The sequence below is a fragment of the Zonotrichia leucophrys genome, chromosome 15 (genome assembly GCF_028769735.1).
Source record: "Zonotrichia leucophrys gambelii isolate GWCS_2022_RI chromosome 15, RI_Zleu_2.0, whole genome shotgun sequence".
In the NCBI taxonomy this organism is placed as follows: domain Eukaryota; kingdom Metazoa; phylum Chordata; class Aves; order Passeriformes; family Passerellidae; genus Zonotrichia; species Zonotrichia leucophrys.
The window spans coordinates 12812455-12834419 of NC_088185.1; the positions used below are offsets into that span (position 1 = coordinate 12812455).

The following is a 21965-nucleotide window of genomic DNA, read 5'->3' on the forward strand; positions in this document are numbered from 1 at the left end:
GAGGACACATCCAACTGACAGAACTCAAATCACAGTTCTGCTGTGCTCTCAATCATAGTGCAGCCAGGAAATCACAGATCTTCTGGATCCCAGTTGCTGAATGAGAGCTTTAGAAGGTGTTCCTGGGGAGGTCAGTGCTTTCCCTGGAGGCTACAGGGCAGCCTCAGAGTTCCAGCTGTCCCTTCTTCCCACAGCGGGCTGGGGATGTTCCAGCTTGGGGTGGGCCCAAACCCAGAGTCACTGTCACACTCAATCCCATTCTTGATTAGAATCAGTCCTTTGGCTGAGCCACTCAGGGCAGGAGGGAACCCACATGGAGGTCACTGCTCCAGGTAATGGGCCTGGAGGAAAATGACTTGGGGGTGGTGGAGATGGTACCAGGTATGCCAAGTGTCCCCTCATCCATCCTCACCAGTGCCACACCAGAAAGCCCAGTCCTGGTGGTCCCAATACATCTCCCACCACCAGCCCCTCTTTGCTTTGTGTAGGGAAGCAGTTGGGAATGGGTGAGCAAAATTATTCCGGCACTTGGACACTCCCTGCACAGAAATAAAGGAGCTGCTTGGGCCAGGTGTGATAAATAGGTATGATTTGTGCTGATAAAAATTGAAACAGTAATCAATATTGATACAGTAATTAATATTTGAGAATAATAAAACAGTTAATAGTTAAAAGTTGTAATGCCAAAGAAGAGAGGGAAAGGAGGGGCTCCACCCACCCTCCCCCCTTCCCAGCAGATGTTTTCAAGGACCACAGGAAAGAAGCTGGAGATACAGTTGCTAAAAATGACCAAGAACCTGGTTGGGTCCAAGAAAATGCTAATTATAAAGGACTTATTGCTTTGATATGTGGATGCAGTGATACGTTAGTCTTGGCTTACGTTGTACTGGCTTGGTGCGCATGTGTAACCCAAAGGTGAATTAAAGGACAACGAAGAAGACTACAGGGCCTTCATCAGTGACGACCCCCAGACTTGTGCGACCACCAAACCGAGTGGTGGCGCATGCATGGTAAAGGTGGTAATGAAGGCGGAGACAGAAAAGTGACGAACCGAAAATAGGAGGAGATGGTATTGACACATGGCATATAAGGGGTGACTTTCACTTGGCAAGCTTGTACGTGAAGTGGCAAGGGTCATTGAACCCTGCCCTCCATACCCTGCGGTTGTTTTTGCTTATGCGCTATTATTTGAACCAAATTATCCCTTGTTCATATATTTTCTAAACTATTTGATTAAAATTGTTACTACTTTTAATATTGTTTGGCCTTTTTATGATGGGATAATTGGGCAAACATAACACAGATAAGGTTGGGACCCGGGACAAGGCTGCCTGTGAGGGCATGGCCACCCCACCACTGTGCTGTGCCAGCTCCTGCGAGGGACAGAGATCGCTGTGAGCGTGGCCTGGAGCTCAGCATTTGCTGTGTTTGCTGCTGGAAACCAAACCCTCCCCTCCCGAGGGCATCCATGGGCACAGGCTGAGGGCAGGCTGCAGGGCAGCGTTCAGGGGCCATCGAGTTCTTTGCAGACGTCAGTAAATCACAGGTAAGCAATTAACTCAGCCTGTACAGCATCAGCATCTTCATCAGCTGAGGTTCATTATCACTTTATGGCCCTGTAAAACCAGCCACGTTAATAGTGCGGCTCAGGGGAGCTCTCTTGTGTCCTGATGATTCAAAACAGCCCCTTCGGGGCTCCTGGACACCCACTGGGCTGACCCGCGCCTGGCAGACGTCACCTCGTGGTGGGGATAAAGTTTATTCTTCGGGTTACTCGTCGTGCTCTCAGGATCACAGATCTGGGCAGCTCAGAAGAAACGAGCCGACTCTTCCCCCTCACCCCTCACAGCCCCCTCGGCACCATGACACACCCCAACGCCCGGCAGTCGCGGCAGCGGGGCTCCTCATTGGACAGCGGCACTGCCAATCAAACGACAGGAGGCGGGGCTAGCACAGCTCGCCGTGAACGGCCGGGAAAAGCCCCGCCCCCTCGGGTCGCCTGGCAACGGGAGGCGCTGACGGCGGGATTGGGATCCGGACCGGGATCGGGATCGGGGTCGGGACCAAGATCGGGATCGGGATCGGCACCAGGATCAGGATCGGAACCGAGTGCGCTTCAGGGGTGGAGGCCGCCTGGGGCCGGCATCCCCCAGTAACCGACTCCTGAGACACCCCGTCCCGCCCCCGGGATGCCCAGGGCCGCTGATCCCACGGAGCCCCCGGATCCTCCCGCACCGGCCCCTCGCCGCCCGCCCCTCGCACGGGGGTGTCCCCACCGGGAATCACCGCCTCGACCTCTGACTGCTCCCCGGTCTCTGGGTCCTCCTGCTGTCCCACACCCGCACCAAGGGGACCCTGCACTCCCTGTCGGCCCCTCCGCCACAGCTGTCCCCATCTCCTCCCCTCTCTCCTCCTCTTGCTCTGTCCCTGCCAGATCCCCTCTCCCTCCTCCTCCCTCTGACAGGGACAGGCCTGGAAGGGCAGAGGTTTCCCATAGAGGTTTCTCACTAGGAACCCTCCCCTCCCCTCCAGGGTGGCCCCAGGGCTCTCCACACCCCTCTGGGGACAGCAGAGCTGCAGCTTGTGCTGCTCTACCTCAGCTGCTACTTAAAAATTGTTGGGAGCTTTCCCCCCACCCTTCAAAGCCAGGAATCCATCACCCCCTTCCATGGGTGTTTGACAGCTGCTCTGGGACAGAGACCAGCTATAATCCACAACCCCATGTCCTGACCCCTGCCCAGACTCAGAGAGAACTCCACGGTAATCTTGGACTCTCATGTTTTCCCAAATTACATAATTTCTCTAATCCTGTAACTGTGTTTTCCTTTTAGAGAGAAAATCCAAGAAAGGAGATTACGTGACAGCAGCAGCACAGGGACCTCCATTTTCTTCCAGAGTCTCACCTTGTGTAAGAGCTGCCGTGTCCTTGCTAGACCTGAAACCACCCAGGCCAGTGGTGTTTCAGTGAATCCATAGCAAGAGAGGATCCAGCTGCATTCCAAGCATCCTCACGAAGCAAAGAACCTTGGTGAAGGCAATGGCAACTCCAAGGAAGGCAGGGATCCCCTTAGGTGTCATGAAGGTGTTAGATCCACGCCAGCTAAAGCCTGACAGCACGGAGGCAGAAAGAATCATGACTGTCTTGGATGAGACCATTGTCAAGCTGGAGATCACCAGGCTGATCCCACGGATTACTGGCTCCCTGGACAGGTATGCTGGGATGCTGGGACCTGAGATCACAAGCAGCCTTTTGGAGCTTCAGAAGCTTTCAATGGAAATACAGCAGCTGCACACCAGCGCTGGAGATGCAAAGACCTTGAGAGCTGCAGAGAAACGCCTGAAAAGTTCCCTGAGAAACATCCTGAGGCTCTTCCTGGTCAACCCCTTGCTTTACCATGGGCTGAAATTCGAAGTTCGGGTGAGAGAGTCAGCAGCTGATGCGTTCATCAAAGCCTTCATGGAGTTCCGGGACTCCATGCTCGAGAGGCTCCTGACCACTCCTGATGAGGAGAGGGAAATGATTCAATTCATGAAAGACATTTCCCTCCAGGTTGAGAAGAACACAGAAGTGATCTCAGCTCTACAGGCACAGCTCGAAGGACTCATCCAGGCTCGAGATGAAGAGGTATGACCTTGTGGGAATGTGTTTTCCAACCAAGTGGAAAGTTGCTTTTTACTGGAGCAAAACCTTGCTAACTATAAACCGATCCCTTTATTGCAGTTCCTAAAGAGCAAGTTTCAGAAATCCTTTCTAAACCAGATCTAAAACTTAAAAATAATATTTTTATTGTAAAATATAATGAAAAATGCATATTGCACGCTTGATTTTTTTTAAACTCAAATTTGGCATGTTTTGAACCTGTTGTCACCAGCCAACTTGAACAATATAAATCCCTGCGTTCCAGAGGAGTGGCAGGACAGGCACAAGCTGCTGTGGTGGTATCCTGGCAGGGTGACAATGCCAGCTGCTTCATTCCCTGCTGCTGAAAGAATGAAAAATCATTACAGGGAGAGATTGCTCTGATTAAAATCCATTTTTAATATTTGCTCTGTCTTCACTCTTGCTTAAAACCAACATTTCTGCGACTCTCAACTCTAACAGCTGCTTTGGAGCCTTTGTGATTAATCAGTGATTATACAAATTACATGAATCTTTAATTTTATCTGCAGCTGAGATGCAGATAATTGACTGGGCACTTCCCAGGCACTTTCCCAGCCTGTGTAGCAAGCCCAGAGCTTCTGACAACAATCCTTTGTTTTCTACCTGGGTTTCTCTTTCTCCTCCCTGCAAGAGGGGTTGGCTGAGAAGGTTTTGCCCTGCTCACTGGTGGCAGAGCCAGCTTTCCCCTTTCCCTCTGCTCCTTGGAGTTCTGGGAATTGAGATTTTTATGTGCACTTTGGCAGCTTGTCCGGGACATGGGGAATAAATCTGTTTCAGTGATCCCAGCTGGGGATTTCCCTCCCTGAGCTGTGTCCCCCAGACAGTCACTCAGAGCCTGATGCAGCCCTTGAGGGAGCCACAGGACCACTCCAGGGAATCTGTTTTGGCTGCTCCTCAGGTGGCAGTGCCAGTGGGGCTTGGGATGGTTTGTTCACTCTGTGCCTTTACTAACAGGTTCCCAGAGGAGCCAGGGGAAGGTTTCCAAAGCTCCTGTGTAAATCTGACTTCCCTCAGCCAGCAGTGGCAGGGCCTTGGTGCTACCTGAGCTGGCCCCTGGGGGTCCCTTCTTGGATCTCCTCCAGCTTTTCTTCTCCTGCTCACCTTATCCTCAGGGGCATTTCCCAAAGGAATTCTTCTTTTTTTCTGGTCTAGGTTAGCAAGAAGGACAAAGAAATCGAAAACCTCAAAACCGCCATGGAAGATCTGGCCAAGAACTGCAGGACTGAAATCCGGCTGCTCATGAAGGAAGGAGGAAAGCAGAAAAAGGGGGATGAGGAAGCCTCCCAGGAGAGGTGTGCCAGGCTGAAGGAGGACATTCAGCACCTGGGAACACAGTTCAGTGCACTGGTGCTGGAGCATCGAGCCTCAGAGCTGGTTCTCAGGAAGGTAAAGGGGAGGAGAGCCCTGGGACAGGAGGTTGAAGCCTTTTTGCAGAGCTGTCAGCTCTGGCTGCTGCCTGCTGCAAGGAGTTCCCTGCTCCCTGCTTGTTCCTGGCAGGATGCACATGGTGTTTGTCACAGCACACCCGCCCTGTCCTCATGCTCTGCTGATTCCAGTGCAAAGCAGCCCTGCAGCGACAGCAGGGACGGAGCTGTCACAGGTCCTGCTCCTGCTGCCTGGGAACACCTTCCCACTGTGCTGTGACACCAGGCAGGGCTCAGGGCAGCCAGCAGGAGCAGGACACGTGTGGGATAGTGACAAACCAGGGGTCTGCTGTAGGGGGAGCAGAGCAAGCAATATTGGCTTGGTAGAAGGCATCTTGTAGAGCTGATTTATTGTTCAGGGTGGAATGGAGCTGATGCTGAGGGCTCAGCAGGTGCTGCACTGCCCAGCTTGGCAGAACAGACAAGCCAAGGAGTCAGGCTGGGCTGAAAGGGGGAGAAATGTAACTTCAAAGAATCATCCCAGAATAGTTTGGGTTGGAAGGGACGTTAAAGACCACCCCTGCCATGGCAGGGACACTTTCCACTGTCCCAGGGTGCTCCCAGCCCCAATGTCCAGCCTGGCCTTGGGCACTGCCAGGGATCCAGGGGCAGCCCCAGCTGCTCTGGGCACCCTGTGCCAGGGCCTGCCCACCCTGCCAGGGAACAATTCCCAATTCCCAATATCCCATCCATCCCTGCCCTCTGGCACTGGGAGCCATTCCCTGTGTGCTGTCCCTCCATCCCTTGTCCCCAGTCCCTCTCCAGCTCTCCTGGAGCCCCTTCAGGCCCTGCCAGGGGCTCTGAGCTCTCCCTGGAGCCTTCTCCTCTCCAGGTGAGCACCCCCAGCTCTCCCAGCCTGGCTCCAGCCCTTGCAGCATCTCTGGTGCCTCCTCTGGGCTCTCCCCAGCAGCTCCAGGTCCCTCCTGTGCTGTGCCAAGGACTGGGGCAGCTCTGCAGCTGGGGCAGAGGAGCAGAATCCCCCCTGCCCTGCTGCCCATGCTGGGGACTCATGCAGGGCTGGGAGATTTCAGGGTTGGGGCAGGTGCAGCCCTCACCCAGCAGCACCCCAAAGTCCTTGTCCCCAGGGCTGAGCAGATTCAGGAGGAGGAATGGGAGCAGCAGGCAGGCTCAGCCCCCTGTAGCACCAACTCTGCCCTGAGCAGAACACACTGGTGACACAGAGAACTGAGAACTGGAAAAAAGGGCATTTTCCTTCTCACTTTGCTCATCCTGAGTATTCTCTCCAAACCAGTGCAGCCTTCCATGGGTAGGAAGCCCGGGTGGTGATGTGGCATGTGGCACTCTTGCATTGGGTGGTGCAGCATGAAGGGCTGGGCACTGACAAAACATCAGACCCAAGTCAGAGCTGCAGTACAAGGCCCAAAATCTTTGGCAGAGTGGCTGTGCCAGGCAGTTCCTGCTGCAGTTCCTGCCACAGCAGGGCTGCTTTGGAGAGCTCAGCTCATTCCAGCACCCCAGCAGATGCATTTACTGACCACAGAAACCTCCCTTCCTCAGCAAGTACAAGTTGTACTTGTGGTCTAAATAGCTCAGGTGGGACCTCGTGATGGCCTGGGAGCCCTTAGGCCATGCTGGGGTTTTGCCACACAGGAAATGGAGCAGGAATGATTCCACAGAGCACACATCCAGAGCTGGAGGGAACCTGCCCCAGGCTGTACAGGAGCACAGCCACTGTTAAACTGTTGTACAGCCAGAAAGATCTCTTTCTTTTAACAGGTACCACCATCTTCTGAGTACTTTCTGTCCCAAATTCAGGTTTTGCAGTTCTCTCCTGCTTCAGTTTCAGGCTGGTTGCCTCAGTTTGTCGATGACTTGCCACATTCCATCACACACGTTCATTTCCTCCTGCAGAAAGCAACTTCCAGGTGCTGCTCATCCCCCCAGCTCCATGCTGTAAACCAAATAAAGCCCTCTGGGAATGTCCCAGGAGAATCCTTAAACCAGGGCAAACCACATATGTGTCAGCTGAGGGAAGCTTGTCACAGGGAGGAGGTGAAATATTCAGATATATAATGATGCTGTGGCTCAAATACTTAGATATAATGGTGATGTGGCTCAAAGTTTCCCTGTTTTCTCACTCAGGACACTTCTTACCAGGCCTTAGATGTCTTCAAGGATCTAATCTTGTTTTGTTTTTCAGGAAAAGTGCAAAACAGAGAGGGAAATTCAGGAATGGGTCCAGAAATACGACACAGACATGACAGAAAAACAGGTGTTGGCTTTAAGTGCTTTGCTCTGCCATAAAGTGATTTCCTTAGGTAGATTCCTGTCCAAAGGGACACAGAAGACCATGGAAGTCAGAGGCAGTTTAGCATCCAGGCAAACCTACAGGAAAGGGATCTTTGTCCTGCCTCTGTGTCCAGGAGTCCTCTGCTCCTTTGGCTTTAGGAAAAGTTACATCCACTCAATCCCACAGTAAATCCCACAGTATCTGTGGGATAAATCTGTGCTAAATCCCACAGTATCTGAGGGCAAATGGGTCACCATATTCTGTCTGGGATGTCCACCTGATGCCAGGAAACGGGTTTTTCAGTTTTGCTCCAATCCTCAATCCTCATGGCCCTACCTGGTGTCCAAATTCTGCTCCTGTTCCTGCTGAATCCTTGGGGGATGTGGTGGGTGTTAAGAAACCCAACAGCCTGCCCACAACTGAGCCATAACAGGCTCAGGGTCACATCAGAACCCCCAAAATTTGCCTCTAGGAAGGCCCTGGGGGCTTTCCTGTTCTTGCAGTATTTATGGGATTGGATAAAAGCTGCTGGATTCCTTACAGAGCAAAATACAGGGAGGGGCCTGAAAGCTGCTGCTAATTGTAAGGAATGATCCCCTGTCAGATGTTTAATAATGGGATTATTTTGGTTTCCTGTCCCTGGAGATGCAGAAGCCCCATGGTTTGGGGCAGAATTTGTCAAGGCAGACCCACCCCCACACTGACAAAACATCAAACCCAAGTTAGAGCTGCAGTACAAGACCCAAAATCTTTAGCAGAGAGGCTGTGCCAGGCAGTTCCTGCTATAGCAGGGCTGCTTTGGAGAGCTCAGCTCATTGCAGCACCCTGGCAGATGCACTGCTGGTTCTCCAAATCTTCCACTGTGTGTGGGAGCATTTTTCAGGGGAGCATCAAGGCACTCAGCACGTCATGAGACTCCTTGGGTACTGGGCACATCCCTTCCTTTTGAATCCCTTTGGAAAGGCTCCAACCAGTTGAGGTTCCATGGTTTGGGATGGGTTTCAGGACCCCCACCTGGGGGTGTGGGGAGAAGCTGCTGCCCAGCTGTCCCTGATCCCTGCTGTCCTGGCAGACCACATATGATGAGCTCCAGATTGCCTACGACGAGGAGAAGAAGCAGTTGGCCGTGCTGATGGAGAAACACGCCCTGCTGATCCAGGAGTACACCCTGATCGAGGAAGAGCGCAGGATTCTCCAGGAGAAGGCAGAGGAGGCTGAACGGGAGGAGGCCAGGAGGAACCAAGCTGCCACCTGCATCCAGGCCTACTGGAAAGGCTACTTTGTGCGGTGCAAGTACAAGTCACTACGGAAGAAGGGAAAGGGCAAGGGCAAAGGCAAAGGCAAGAAATAAAGCCCCAAATAATTTTCTCTCCCTGCAAAGCTGCGGTGTCTGAGCTCTTCCAGATGAAAGCATTGAGAATTGTTAAGGTTGGAGAAGACTTTTAAGATCATCCAGTCAAGCTAGTACCACCATGTTCACCAGTAACCCTTGTTCTCAAGTGTCACATCCATATGTTTTATGAACACTTACAGGGATAGTGACTGTACCACTTCCCCTGGCAGTCTATCCCAGGGCCTCAGGACCCTTTCCACAAAAAAAAGTTCTGTTAATATTTAATATAAACATCCCCTGGCACAACTTGAGGCTATTTCCCCTCATGCTGTCATATCCTACTTATGTGGATTTGACAGCCTACTCCTGACTTTAGGGCCCTTCCTTGCAGTCTCCCTTCCCAGGAGAGAGCAGTGGCACTGGTGAGGCCCCTCTCTCCTCAGACATGGCCACGGAAGGTGTGTTCCCTTCTTGGCAGCCACAAGAGATACTGGGATCCATGAGACTTGAGAAGTTGGCAGCCATGTGGATAGTTTGGGGTGTAGTTACATCAAGAAGGACATTCCCTGTCCAGATAGACTTCAGTTCCCAAAAACCTATAGCCTCCAGGGAGACCTTAAAGGCCCTTCCAGTGCCTAAAGGGGCTCCTGGAGAGTGGGAGAGGGACTTGGGACAGAGGGAATGGCTTCCCAGTGCCAGAGGGCAGGGATAGATGAGATATTGGGAAGGAATTGTTCCCTGGGAGGGTGGGCAGGCCCTGGCAGAGAGTGCCCAGAGCAGCTGTGGCTGCCCCTGGATCCCTGGAGGTGTCCAAGGCCAGGCTGGATGGGGTTTGAAGCAGCCTGGGATAGTGGAAGATGTCCATGCCCATGGCAGGTAGTGGAACTGGGATGAGTTTTAAGGTCCCTTCCATGCTAACCCATTGCATGGCTCTCTGAAAAGCAGCATTTGGAGTGCAAAGCCCTCTCAGGCTGTTGCAGACCCAGGAGTGGCCCTACAGGCTGCCTCAGTGTCCCTGGTGCTCCTGCCTGAAGGAGGCTCAGGGAGGAATGGCTCACCCAGCTGCAGAGGGGCCGGAGCTCAGCCCAGAGCAGCACAGGGAGGGTCCCTCACCCTCGGAGCTGCCCAGCCTGGAGCCCAGTGCCCTCTGGAGAATTCCCAGGGCTGGGGGAGCCTCCTGAGCGCCTGGCATAGCTGTGACAGCGTGTGAAGGTGATGGCTGAGGATAATGGGATCAGGGGGATCAGAGAGGATCAGGGAGATGAGTGAGACGTGATCTATGATGGGGGGGAGAACGAAAAGGAGAGGATCAAGAGGAAGAAGGAAGGGGAAAGGGAAAAGGGAAGAGAGAACGAGGAAGGGAAAAAAAAGGCTGGGAAGAGAAAGGGGAAAGGGAAGAACCCTCAGCAGACATGGGAACACCTGGCCGGGTGGCACTGCCACAGGCCTCCACACTGCCCTGTGTACAGGCACCTCCTCAGGCACAAAACCCAGGCCCGTGTGCTGATGGAAGGAGCGGGTGAGCGGGACACAAGGATGGGGCTTCTCCTCCCAGCAGAGCAGGCGGCACCCAGGAGGATTTTTTTACGGGAACATTTATACGTAACAGTTTCCACCATGCCCCCCGCCCCAGCCCCCTGGCATGAAATGGCGGCGGGGGGCCAAAATGGCGGGGGCTGTGTGAGGGAGGGCGCGGTGTGAGGGCGGGGGCCGTCCGAGGGCGGGCGCCGTGCGCGCCGTTCCCGCCCCGCCGCCGGGGGGCGCTCCCGTCCGCTCCCCTCCCCGTGGGGCGGTCACGTGGCGGCGGCGCCGCCCCCGCTCGGTGCGGACGGGCCGGGGCCGCCCCGGGAGCGGCGGAGCCTCGGCCGGGCCCCGCGGGGTCTATGGGGAAGGCAGCCGCGCTCTGCGGCGGCGGCACCCGCGGGCTGGTCTCCCTCCTCAGCGCCGTCCCCTGCCTGGCCTGCCACGAGCTGCCGGCAATGAGCGCCGAGCCGGGCGGCCGCGGCGGCGGGGGCCCGGCGGGGGGAGCGCCCGCCGCCCCCCCGGGCTCCGACACCTACAAGGGCTGGCTCTTCAAGTGGACCAACTACCTGAAGGGCTACCAGCGGCGCTGGTTCGTGCTTAGCAATGGGCTGCTCAGCTACTACAGGTACCGGGGCCGGGGGCCGGGCAGGGGCCGCCGGGAGGGGGGATGGACCGCGGGGGCTGCGCTGTTGCACAGCGAAAATCGCCGCGTATTGTTTAGTTTGGGCTTTTTTTCCTCTTTTAAAGCCAAACTCAGGTTTTGATCCTGCAGAGCCGCGGGGGTCCAGCGGGGCCCCGGGATGATGGATCGCCCTGGATCTCCCATCCTTCTCTCTCTCTCTCCATCCCTCCGCTCCTGGTGCAGCAGCTCCGGCTGCTACAGCTGCCCAAATCACACCCTTCCATCCAAACACCCCAAACCCTCCTCCCTTAGCTGTGTAACCTGCTCCTGGTCCTGCTGTACCCTGCCGGACCCTGCGGGTCCTTCCCCAGCGGTGCCCGCGGCTGCGGGCGCTGCGGTGGCGGTGCAAGCGTGGCCTGGGATGCTGTGCTGGGGATGTCGGCCTTGGGAAGGCAGCCCGGGCTGGGGCTGCGCTCCTGGGGGGCTGAAGGGAGCTCCAGCAGCAGCTCCGAGCCGTGCCTGGCTCCCGGCACTGTCTGACGGGCTGTGGGCTCGGCGAGGAGCGTGTCAGACACCCCGAGGCTGAATCCAAAGCGGTGTCATCTTCGTAGCGTCTCTTGTGCTGCTTGTCTCACTTGGGCGGTGAAAATACAAATGTGGATGTTGGTGTTGTTATCCTCCCTGTGTATGGTAGCAGGTGGAACGACAGGAGCTTTAAGGTCCCTTCCCACCCAGACCATTCAGGGGTTCTGTGATTTGGATTATGTTTATCCTTCTCACTGGGAACACAAGTGCTCTGTCACCCTCGGTGTTGTGCAGCAGATGTTGGCTGTATTTCAGGACATGGAAACAATCCTGAATATTAAAGATGGTTAAAAGCTTTATAAAATAGTAACTCTTTAAAGTGCCAAACCCCCTGAGACAGGAATTCTCTATAAAGGTTGTGCCAAAGCTGTTTTTCCTCCCGACATAAAGTTCATCAGCTGATTTCCTCCTAGCTCCAGCTGCTGACACGTAGCCTGAAGCAGATTGCAGAGCTCCAGCTCCCTGTCAGATGTGAATATAAACTCTTCCAGCTCTAAGAGACCCCTGGAACCTGGGTTCCAGGGCCAGACTACAGCAGGTAACAGTGCAGAAGATAAATGATGTGGTTATCTACTTGGAGTTGTTGAAAACCCTCAAAGAACTTAAGCCAAACAACCTCCCCCCAAAGATATGTAATTACCTCTCAGTAATTCAGCTAATTTACTGTAATCCTTTCTGGAATGCCCTAACTCTGCTCAAAAAGGCTGATGGAGTTTAACACCCCATTTGTAACCATGTCAGAATATTATTTTTGCGTGTTGATGCCGAGTCTGTCATGAGTAAACAAGTGATTTTCTTCAACAATTACTTTAGATGGGAACAACCTGGTTTATTTTGAGACCATTTGATCTGTTTTAGGCTGAAACAACAAACAGAAACACCCAAGGAAATTATTCTGAGCTGCATGTGAAGGAGTTGAAACTTTGTGAAGCTTTCAGGCAGGGCAGACCTTCAGCAGCTGCTTGGGGAAAAGGATGCTGGAGGATTTTGTGCTTCTTTTCATCTCTGGGCTTGATGACAACTGAATTAATTTGGTTGTGAGTCAGGAGTACAAAAATACAGTGCAGAACACGTGGTGAAGCCTTTCCTAAGTGGAGAAAAGCCTCCATGATACTCTTCAAACCCAGCACTCTGAAATAGTGCCTGTGTCAGCTTGAATTGCTCATCTGGGAGCGCTCCTGGGAGACAGTCTGGGGTAAAACCTGGCACTTCTGTTTTGATAGGAGTTCTAGCTCCATGACAGGAGCCAGGCAGGTGTCAGGCTGCTGCCTGTTCACTGAGAAAGAGCATCTATCTGTATTTGTCTATCTGTAAATGTTCTATAGAGGTCCCTGGCATTCGGAGAGTCACGGGTCCTGCTTTCTGCTGGCTCTTTGTGCTCAGCCCAGCTCAGCAGGTCCCACAGCAGAAGTCTCCTTTCCTGCCCTTGCAGGTGAATTGCTGTGCTCTTCTCGTGTTGTCACCTTGGTAGTTGCGCCTGATTTAGCTGGGGCTGCTCAGGAGGAGCTTTGTAGAAACTTCATTTTGCTAAAATCATCTAAACTGGGAAGGCTGCCCCGTGGTGCCCAGGCTGCCTCCGTGAGTGGATTGATTTTGTTCCAGGTTGAAGCTTTTTGTTGCATTTGGATTTCCTGCCTCTCGCTGTTCAGCTTTAAACCCCAGCCTGTCACGTTGCCTGGAGGGCTTTGGTGTGCAGAGCTGAGCTGCTGAAATCCCGGGTGTCCCCTTGGTGTCCCTGGAGGTGCTGCTGTGTGGGTGGCTGCTGTGCCATCCTCTGGAGCTGTTCTGAGTGAGAGGTTTGCTCCAGCAGCCCAGTGCGACGCCTGTTTGCTGCCCAGTTGGTTTCACAGGGACAGTTTGCTGAATTAAAGCTTCTAATTACAACATTTTCCCCAAATGGAGCATTTAAAGCCTCCTGTAGCTTTGCTACATCGATGAAGACATCAAGCCTTGCTGCCAGGGAAACTTCATGTGCCTTTGCTTTGTATTCCCTCCTCTGAACCTGTGAAAAACAACAACTGCTGAGGAATTCTTGAGGAGTCCCTGTGCAGTACCCTCCTCTGGAGGGAGGTGTGTGGGTTCAGGAAGTCCCTAAATCCACAGCAATATGGTTGGACCATTTCACATGCCCTTGATGGGTCCTCCTAGGTTGTTTTTGACCAAGTGTTTTGGCTGATTCAGTGATGCTGGCGTGGGAAGGCAGTTTGGGGATGCAGGACTAGTCTGCTTGACTTGCTAATGATCCAAACTCTCTGAACTCCTCTTGCTGCCACTCAGATTTGTCATTATCTATAATTAGCAGCTCTATGGGAGAATCTAATCACCTTGAACAGATAAGTGTTTTCAAGGAGATTAGAGAGGATCTGCAGGTGAGTATTAATTCATCAAAGACTGGCGTTGGCTCATGTGACCATGGATGCTCCAAGTGTTGTGTTCTCCCAGCAGCTCCTTGACCTTTCTGAGAGTTCTGGGATGTGTTGGCTCCTCTGTGGGATGGGCTGGAGCTGGGCTCCTGTGGGTTGGGTGTCTGGAGAGCCTTCAGCAGTGCTTTGTGTGGGCATGGGGTGTAATGATGAAAGCAATGACAAATGGAGAGGGGAAAACCATGTTATTGCTGGGAAGGGAAAGGCTTCTCCATCAAGCAGCATTAACTCCCCTCTCTGAGCAGTGATGGGTGCCTGGGGCACTTTAGCTGTCTTGTCTGGGTCATCCTGCAGCTCATTTCCCTGGAAAAGCTGTGTTTCACAGAGCAGCATTCTTCACCAGCTCTGTTTATGCAGCACTTAACTCTTGGTTGGCATCAGGAGGGCTTGAGCACAACCCAGAGATGTTTTTTGTGCTGAGACTCCACTGAAAGCTGAGGAGGGGAGTTCGGGAAGGAGCTTGAGAACCTCTGGTGATGGTAGAGATGTGGGGGGTTGAGGGAGCCCAGGAGGGACCTCTGGGAGCCCCCAGCCCTGCCAAGGCCACCACTGACCCATGTCCCCAAGTGCCACATCCACGTGGCTTTTAAGTCACTCCAGGGATGGCGACTCCAGCACTGCCCTGGGCAGTTGTGCCACCCTGACCACCCTTTCCATAAAGAAATTTTCCCAATATCCAACCTGACCCTGCCCTGTCCCAGCCTGAGGCCGTTCCCTCTCCTCCTGTCCCTGTTCCCTGGAGCACAGCCTGACTTCCCTGGCTGTCCCCTCCTGGCAGGAGCTGTGCAGAGCCACAAGGCTGAGCCCCTCCAGCTCCCTCAGCCGTCTCTCATCACACTTCTGCTCCAGCCTCTGAAATCTCCAAGGTGTGAGCTTGCAGAGCCTCTCCAGGCCCCTCTTCCAGTGTTGGACCACCCTTGGAGGGGAAAACTTTTCCTCACATTTAGCTTGTACCTGATAGAATGAGGCACCATGCTCTCCTGGAATGATTCCTGTCCCTGTGCAGACAATCCTGGAGTGTTTGTGTCTCTCTGGGTGCTGGAGCGTGCAGGTTTCCAGGGCAGCTCTGCAGCTCCTGGTGACTTTGAGCTACTTGTTTTTAAACAGTGATGAATAATTGGTGTTCCCAGTCAGCTTGTTTTCCCGTGGCACTCTCTGGATCCATATGGTGCTTTGCTGTTGTTCCTTGCTATTTGCCCATTCTGGAGCAGCTCCTTGCTGTGCTTTGTCCCTGGGGACATGGTGCTGCCACAGCTCCCTGGGGACACTGCATGGTCACAGGACACTTGGGGGTGCCATGGGGTGGGGGGCATGATGCTCTTGGGGCTGCTGGTTCCAGGCTGGGTTGCTCTGCTCCCAGTTAGTGCTGTGGGGGAGGTTGGGCTCTCTTCAGTCCAAACAGCAACTGCAGCTGACTCTGCAGGAGGGTGTGAGACAGGGATCTTCTCCTTAGGGATGTTTCCATCATGGCTTGGTAATTAGTGCTGGCTGAGGGGGTTTACAGCTGTTGCCTGGTTCTGTTTGCTGGTTGCAAACTGTGATAAGAGCCATGAAGCATCTTTTTCCTTTGTTTCTATACATATAATCTTCATTTGGCTAGATGGGATGGATGTCATCCCTCATCCCATATCCCTGCAGGTGTTCCAGGCCAAGCTGGGCAGGGCTTGGAGCAGCCTGGTCTTGTGGATGGTGTCCCTGCCCACGGCAGGGGAGTGGAACCTTTAAGATCCCTTCCCACCCAAACCATTCCATGATTCTGTACTGGCCAAATACTTAACTTGATGTAATTGTAGAAGAAATATAACTGATTTGTCTAAACTGTGAAGGGGCAGAGAACTCTGGGTTTGTGTGGAGGTACAGCCGCCTGTGGTGCTGTCTCCATGTTGGGCACGAGGGGATCTCTCAGGTACCTTGGCTCCCACAGCAGTTTTCACTCCTGGAGCTGTTGGCAGGTGTGGAGGGTGTTTGTGGGCTCAGCTGCCAGGCTCCTTACCTGAGTGAGGTGCCTGTTCCCCCTTTTTGGTGTGCCCTGGTCCAGGTTCCACTGCTGGAGCACACACTGTGCAGTTCTGCTGTGCTGTCCCAGGCAAGGGCTGGGGTCACTGTCCAGCCCTGCACTCTCCCCCACGGTGCTGCAGCTCCCTCAGCTCTGCTGGAGTGGGACAGCAGGGGCTGTGCTGGCCTTTAGGAGCAGAGGGTGGTGTGGACTGGCTCCTGCTCCAGGACTGTGCTCAGCCCTGGAAAACCCTTGCTCTAGCTGCTGTCATGTTGCTCCAGGAGCAGGCCGGCTGTCCTTTGCCTGCAGAGGTGACTGGCATCACCTGCCTCTTCCTGCAGCTCCCCTGCTTGTCTTTTTCCAGGGAAATATGCATTCAGCTCTGACTTGGCTTGCTCCAATTACAGGTTTAAGTTGGTGCTTGTATGGCCTGTCATCCTCTGTACCCACAGTGAGTCACTGGGGAAGGAGCTGATCCTTCTTGTCAGGAGTATTGTGAGGAACCTGCTGTGCTTTTCCATGCAGTATCCCTCGTATCCTGCCTCATTTTCCCCTGAAAAGGAGTTTCCAATCAGTGCAATGTGCTCTGAGCTCACCTCTGAATGACCACGATGTTCACTATCTGTAGGTTGAGTTATGCTGCAGCAGGTCAGACTACTGAGCTTCTCTGTATTTTGTGCTTGTGTATCAAATGTTGTAGCTGGGTAACTCAGCCTGGTAATTTTATATGCCTGAAGTGTTATCAGTGATATCAGAGCCCTCTGCTCACTGCAGGTCTGTTCAGCTGATGGCCAACAGCTCAGGTTGTCACCCTGAAATGTGAGCTGTCCCAGCCTGCTATCAGGAGGGCAGGCAGCATCCTGGAGATTTACCCCTAAATAAGATAGTGCTTCCAAACCTGAGCTGCCTGGAGGTGTTAAATATCCCTTCAGGTCCTCATTATACTGTTCAATTATTGTGGCAGTTCCTACAGCACCGTGACAGAGATCTTTCTACACTTTGCATCAGCCTTTGTTTGGTTTCACTCAAAAAGCTTGTTTAATAATTAATGCCACAACACTGCTGTGTCTGAGGGCTGGGGCTGGGCTGGAGGAGAGCAGGGCTGGATGTGAGGATGGTGCTGGGCAGGGCAGTGGTGCTGACTCACAGCCCTGAGTGTGAGTGTGAGTGCAGGGCTGGATGTGAGTGTGGTGCTCACTCACAGCCCTGAGTGTGAGTGTGAGTGCAGGGCTGGATGTGAGTGTGGTGCTCACTCACAGCCCTGAGTGTGAGTGTGAGTGCAGGGCTGGATGTGAGTGTGGTGCTGACTCACAGCCCTGAGTGTGAGTGCAGGGCTGGATGTGAGTGTGGTGCTCACTCACAGCCCTGAGTGTGAGTGTGAGTGCAGGGCTGGATGTGAGTGTGGTGCTCACTCACAGCCCTGAGTGTGAGTGTGGTGCTCACTCACAGCCCTGAGTGTGAGTGTGAGTGCAGGGCTGGTGCTGAGCCCGGGCTGTGAACGGATCAACGCTGCCATTAAACATGCAGATGGGAGCGTGGGACTGCGTGTCAGTGCAGCTCTGCCATGGAAGCAGAACAAATGGGAGCAAATCTTCTCTTTGGTTCCCTTCCAGGCACTTGGGATTTGCTTCCCCCTCTGCAAGCCAGGGCTGCTGGCAGGGCTGGTTTGTACCTGTGCTGTCCCCAGGTGATGCTGCGGGCTGGAGCTGCTCACGGGTCACATTGTGACACTGATGGAGCTGCTGCTGTGTCAGCACTGGTGACTGTGCCCAAACCCTTTGTCACCTCTGTGTTCCCTGCCCTTCCTTTCACACCAAGCTGTGTTAGTATCCACTTTCCTTGCTTTTTTTTATTTTTATCTAACTCTTCAAGGCTATTTCTGCTTTGAATCACGACCGGATAGATGTATGTCCCTGCAGTGACTCAGGGGGAGGTGCTTCACTCCCTAAAAATAGTCCTAATCCTCCAAATCTTTCTGGATGAGAGCACTGGCTGGGCACGCGTGGCTGTTTAAAGCAGCTTCTGCAATGCATGTGGGGGTAAATATGGTGAAGTGGGAGTCAGTGCCTTTCTCCTTTCCTTCTTTAACACAAAGCAGTGATTCTTAATCTGTTGTTAATAGCTAGAGCAGGTTTCTTCTAGGAACTTTATAAGAAACAGAGCAGGAAAATGTTGTCCTTGGGGCCTGCTGGTTGTGTATTGCTGTTGTGAGTAAGATGTTCTCACTTCAGGCTGGTTGTTTGTCACAAACACCTAAACACTGTGGCTGGGTGGGCTCTCAAACAGTGAACTCTCCTTGCCATGGCACAGCCATGGATGTGACTGCAGGGCTGGGAAGCCTGGATGGGAGCAAAGCTCCTTTGGGGAGCCACGTGTCCTCCTGGTGCTGGTGCTGTTGAGGTCCATGGTTGGTGTCCTCAGGGATGCTCCCCGGGACGTGGGGCTGTGTGTGCTGTGTTCCAGCCGTGCTGTGTTGCTGTTTGTTCCCAGCTGACTCGGTGCTTTGTGCTGTCACTCACCCCAGCACAGAATTAGAGTATTTGTCACAGCAGCAAATATCCATGGCAACTAATTCCCTAGCTCTGGAAATCTTCATGATTTTTGAAGTTTCTTTTTTTTCCTGTGAAATGCACAGGGGTGGTTCCACCAACTTTTTTTTTCAGGTCTTCTGCAACTGTCAGGAGTGGTGGCTCTTCTTGGAAGCGCTTGAAAAATACACCGGTGCCAGTTCGGAAGATGGGGTGAGTTTGGGTGGATTTGGTGCAGCATGGACATGGATAACTGGGGTGTGCTCATGGCAGTGGGACACAGACATGCCCCTCCTCTCCAGGACTGTGCAGGAGTGGAGACCACAAGATGAAAGAAGCAGATTTTTGTCTTTGAGGTGTGGAGATGTGCAGCAGGTGGGGGTGGCAGCTGTGCCCACAGCTCGTGAGGAGTCAATGAAGGTGTGTCAGGGGAATTTTAGGTTGGATTTTAGGAAAAGGTTCTTCCCCCAGAGGGTGCTGGCACTGCCCAGGCTGCCCAGGGAATGGGCACGGCCCCGAGGCTGCCAGAGCTCCAGGAGCCTTTGGGCAGCACTGCCAGGGATGGACAGGGTGGGGTTTGGGGTGTCTGGGCAGAGCCAGAAGTTGGACTGGATGATCCCTGTGGGTCCCTTCCAGCTCAGGAGATTCCATGACTCTGTGATTCTGTGTTAAGTTTCAGCCTTTGGTTTGAAGCCCTTTTGGAGGAGTCCAGGAACGCTTGGGTGGTGCCTGGTGTCAGGGCTGTGTTCTCCAGCAGCCCCATCCTTTGTTCTTGGATGACTTGAGACCTTCCATCATTTCTGTTTCCAAGCAGGCCCGTTCCTGTGACTGATGCTGGGTGCTGTTTATCTGCTGTTTATTATTCCCAAGTTGCCACTGTGGTGTTTCCCAGCAGGGTTTGTGGAGCAGAAGGCACTGCAGGTTTATAGTGTGTGGTGAGGTGGAACTGCTCTATGGCTTTATTTTATCCCAGCAGAGTTTTCCATTCCTGTCAGCTGTGTCTCTGTGGTCTGTGCTGGGGAGAGTCTGCTTGAGGCTCCCTGGCTTTGCTTCTCTGCTGGGATGGAACTTTCATAAGCAGGAGGAAGAGAGTGCTCAAACTAAAAGTCATTTTTTGGTGGTACAAAGGTGACAATCATCTTAATACTGCATAATTTACATGTGGCACACAGGACACACTGTCAGCTCCCACTTGGACTTGTCCACAACATGCAGGGTGTGATGGTGGTCACAGGGGTCTTAGGATGAGGGAAGAGATGAGGATCTGACTCCATGTTACAGAAGGCTTGATTTATTATTTTATGATATATATTACATTAAAACTATACTAAAAGAATAGAAGAAAAAGTTTCATCTCAGAAGGCTAGCTAAGCTAAGAATAGAGAAGGAAGAATGATAACAAAGGCAGCTGCCTCAGACTCTCTGTCTGAGCCAGCTCACTGTGATTGGCCATTAATTAGAAACAACCACATGAGACCAATCCCAGATGCACCTGTTGCATTCCACAGCAGCAGATAACCATTGCTTACATTTTGTTCCTGAGGCCTCTCAGCTTTTCAGGAGGAAAAATCCTAAGGAAAGGATTTTCATAAAAAGATGTCTGCGACAGCAGCGCTCCCTTTGGGAGCTGGGGTGCTGGTGGTGCTCTGGTTAGCTGTATCCTCTCAGACATTGATTAGGAGTTATAATTTGATTGGTTTTGGTAGCTGTGATGGGATCACAGTTCATTAGTTGCAGTATTTGCTGTGTAATGTGGTTAATAACGGGTGAGTGCCCTCACAGCCCAGCTCTGGGTGGTGCCAAGTGGAGCAGAGAGGTCACAGGTCTGGAGTTCAGAGGGACTGTGACACCCTGGAGCTGCAGGGTGATGGCAGCCCTGTGATGCTCAGCAGAGCCATTGCTGCTGGAAGCAGCTTTGCAGAGGAGCCCTGGGGACAAAAAGGTGACCAGGAGTGAGCAGAGGTCAGTGGTGGCTTTGGCTGTGTTAGCAGAAGTGTTGAGGGGAGGGACTGTCCCCTCTGCTCAGCCCTGGGGTGCCCTGTCTGGGCCATCAGTGGGGCTGGAGCAGAGGAGACCCCACAGCTCCATGGTGGAGGGTGTGAGAGGGGACAGAGCCTGGCTCTGCTCGTGGCAGGGTGAGGCACAGGGCTGGGACAGCTCGTGGGGAATCCTGCATGGACACATGGGAGCATGCTGGCTTGGAATGAGGACTATTCAGGCTGAACACTGGGACAGGGATCTGGGGAGGTGCAGGGAGTTCATGGCTGTTCCAGCTGTGCATGGGCAGGGTCCTGAGCAGCCTTGTCCGGAGGCAGATGCTCAGAGCAGGACGCTGCACCTGAGGTGCCTCCCAGACACATTTCATGAACCATTCTATGATTATTTGTGACACTTTTTGCCTTCAGCTCTGGATGCTGATGGGGGATGAAGAAGAGCCATGTCCTGTCTATGGCTTGTCCTCTCAGTGCCAGGGGAGCCCTGGTGATTTCTGTGTGTGAACCCTTCAGGCTGTTTCAGACCATCCTGCACTTCCATGGCACTCTGAGTTGGTGGAGGAGCTGCCTGACCCTGGGACAGCCTGAGGATTGGCAAGACAAATTTATGGGATTATCTGTGCTTTACTCCTCTGTCAGGCTTTTATCTGTTAAAGCTCATTATAAGTACAGTGTTTTGCTGCAGCACTTGGGGATGCAAAGACCCAGTGGTGTTGCTGATCCTTTTAGGGATTGGCTTAGGAGCTGCTGGACAGGAATTTTCCTATTTTTTTGCCTGTGCAGTCCCTGGGATGTCCCAGCTGGGTGCTGCCTGGGAACTGTTTTCCCAGGAACCTGCATTTTTTGGTGGATAAACATTGAGTGTGCGCTGGGTGAGGCATCTGCCTCTCCCTCTCTGTCCCCTTCTTTTTCACCACCAGGAAAGAAATAAAAATTTCTGCTTCAAAGTGGAAAAACCTATGCCTGCAGACTCCTTGGAAATGCAGTTTTAAATTTGAAAGTTGACTTGTAGAGGTGTGGAAATTTGTGTTTGTTGCTCTGTAACAGGCTCCCTTACAGCTGCAGACATCCAGCCTGGAATTGTCACTTGTAAGTGCCTTGAGAGGCTGCAGCTCTGTATCTCAGCACAGATAAGGTCTGTAATTACTGGATGGGATTGAATTCTGCTGCACAACTGCAGCCCTGAGGTGCCTTTGCAGTGCAGGAATGAAACCTCTGGCTGCCCATAGCTGACATTCCCCATTTTTGGAATGTTGTAGCTTAATTTAAGCACAGAGCCCACGCTGTGAGAACAGGATTGATCCCATCAGGATTTGTGCAATTGATTTCCAAGTGCTCAACACCTGAACAGGCTCAGTGGTTGTGAGAGTCACGTTCTGCAGGCAGTGGAGGCTGAGAGCTTTGCTGAGGAATCCCTGTGGATGCTGCAGGGAGGCAGTGATGCATTGGAGGAAGCTGTGGGATTGTGGTGAGGAGCTGCTGTGGTGCCAGGCTGGGGTGTCACAGGGTCAGGCTGGGGGGGAACAAAGTCTTCAATCATAGAATCATGGAATGGTCTGGGTGGGAAAGGACCTTAAAGCCCATCCAGTGCCACCCCTGCCATGGCAGGGACACCTTCCCCTGT

The 21965-nt window shown here is 53.1% G+C and overlaps 2 protein-coding genes across 7 annotated transcripts in view; both read left to right on the top strand.

The window, feature by feature from the left end:
- Positions 1 to 1975: 1975 nt before the first annotated feature.
- On the top strand, positions 1976 to 8973 carry IQCD (IQ motif containing D). 3 transcript variants are annotated; one of them, XM_064727141.1, is made up of 5 exons: positions 1976 to 2109; positions 2832 to 3625; positions 4814 to 5047; positions 7247 to 7318; positions 8409 to 8973. In XM_064727141.1, exons 2-5 carry the CDS (start codon positions 3038 to 3040, stop codon positions 8685 to 8687), a joined length of 1173 nt encoding a protein of 390 aa, XP_064583211.1. In that variant the 5' UTR covers positions 1976 to 2109; positions 2832 to 3037; the 3' UTR covers positions 8688 to 8973. The 3 variants fall into 3 exon arrangements, with proteins under 3 accessions (XP_064583211.1, XP_064583209.1, XP_064583210.1); XM_064727139.1 differs by having other exon boundaries at positions 2013 to 2760; positions 8409 to 8955; XM_064727140.1 differs by having other exon boundaries at positions 2013 to 2311; positions 8409 to 8955.
- Positions 8974 to 10486: 1513 nt separating this feature from the next.
- OSBP2 (oxysterol binding protein 2) overlaps positions 10487 to 21965 on the top strand; it is a 105370-nt gene continuing 93891 nt past the window's right edge. For 2 of the 4 annotated variants that reach the window (XM_064726524.1, XM_064726525.1), the window contains exons 1-2: positions 10487 to 10818; positions 18483 to 18560. In XM_064726524.1, the coding sequence (XP_064582594.1) occupies positions 10553 to 10818; positions 18483 to 18560 (344 nt within the window). In that variant the 5' untranslated portion in view covers positions 10487 to 10552. The remainder of the gene's footprint in view (positions 10819 to 18482; positions 18561 to 21965) is intronic. The other 2 variants (XM_064726526.1, XM_064726527.1) reach the window with 2 other exon arrangements.

Bases quoted from the DNA above. Each gene is read 5' to 3' on its own strand.
- IQCD (XM_064727141.1), top strand. From the start codon at position 3,038: ATGGCAACTCCAAGGAAGGCAGGGATCCCCTTAGGTGTCATGAAGGTG. The intron at 3,626-4,813 runs GTATGACCTTGT...TTTCTGGTCTAG, and splicing joins TCCAGGCTCGAGATGAAGAG to GTTAGCAAGAAGGACAAAGA. The intron at 7,319-8,408 runs GTGTTGGCTTTA...CTGTCCTGGCAG, and splicing joins CAGACATGACAGAAAAACAG to ACCACATATGATGAGCTCCA.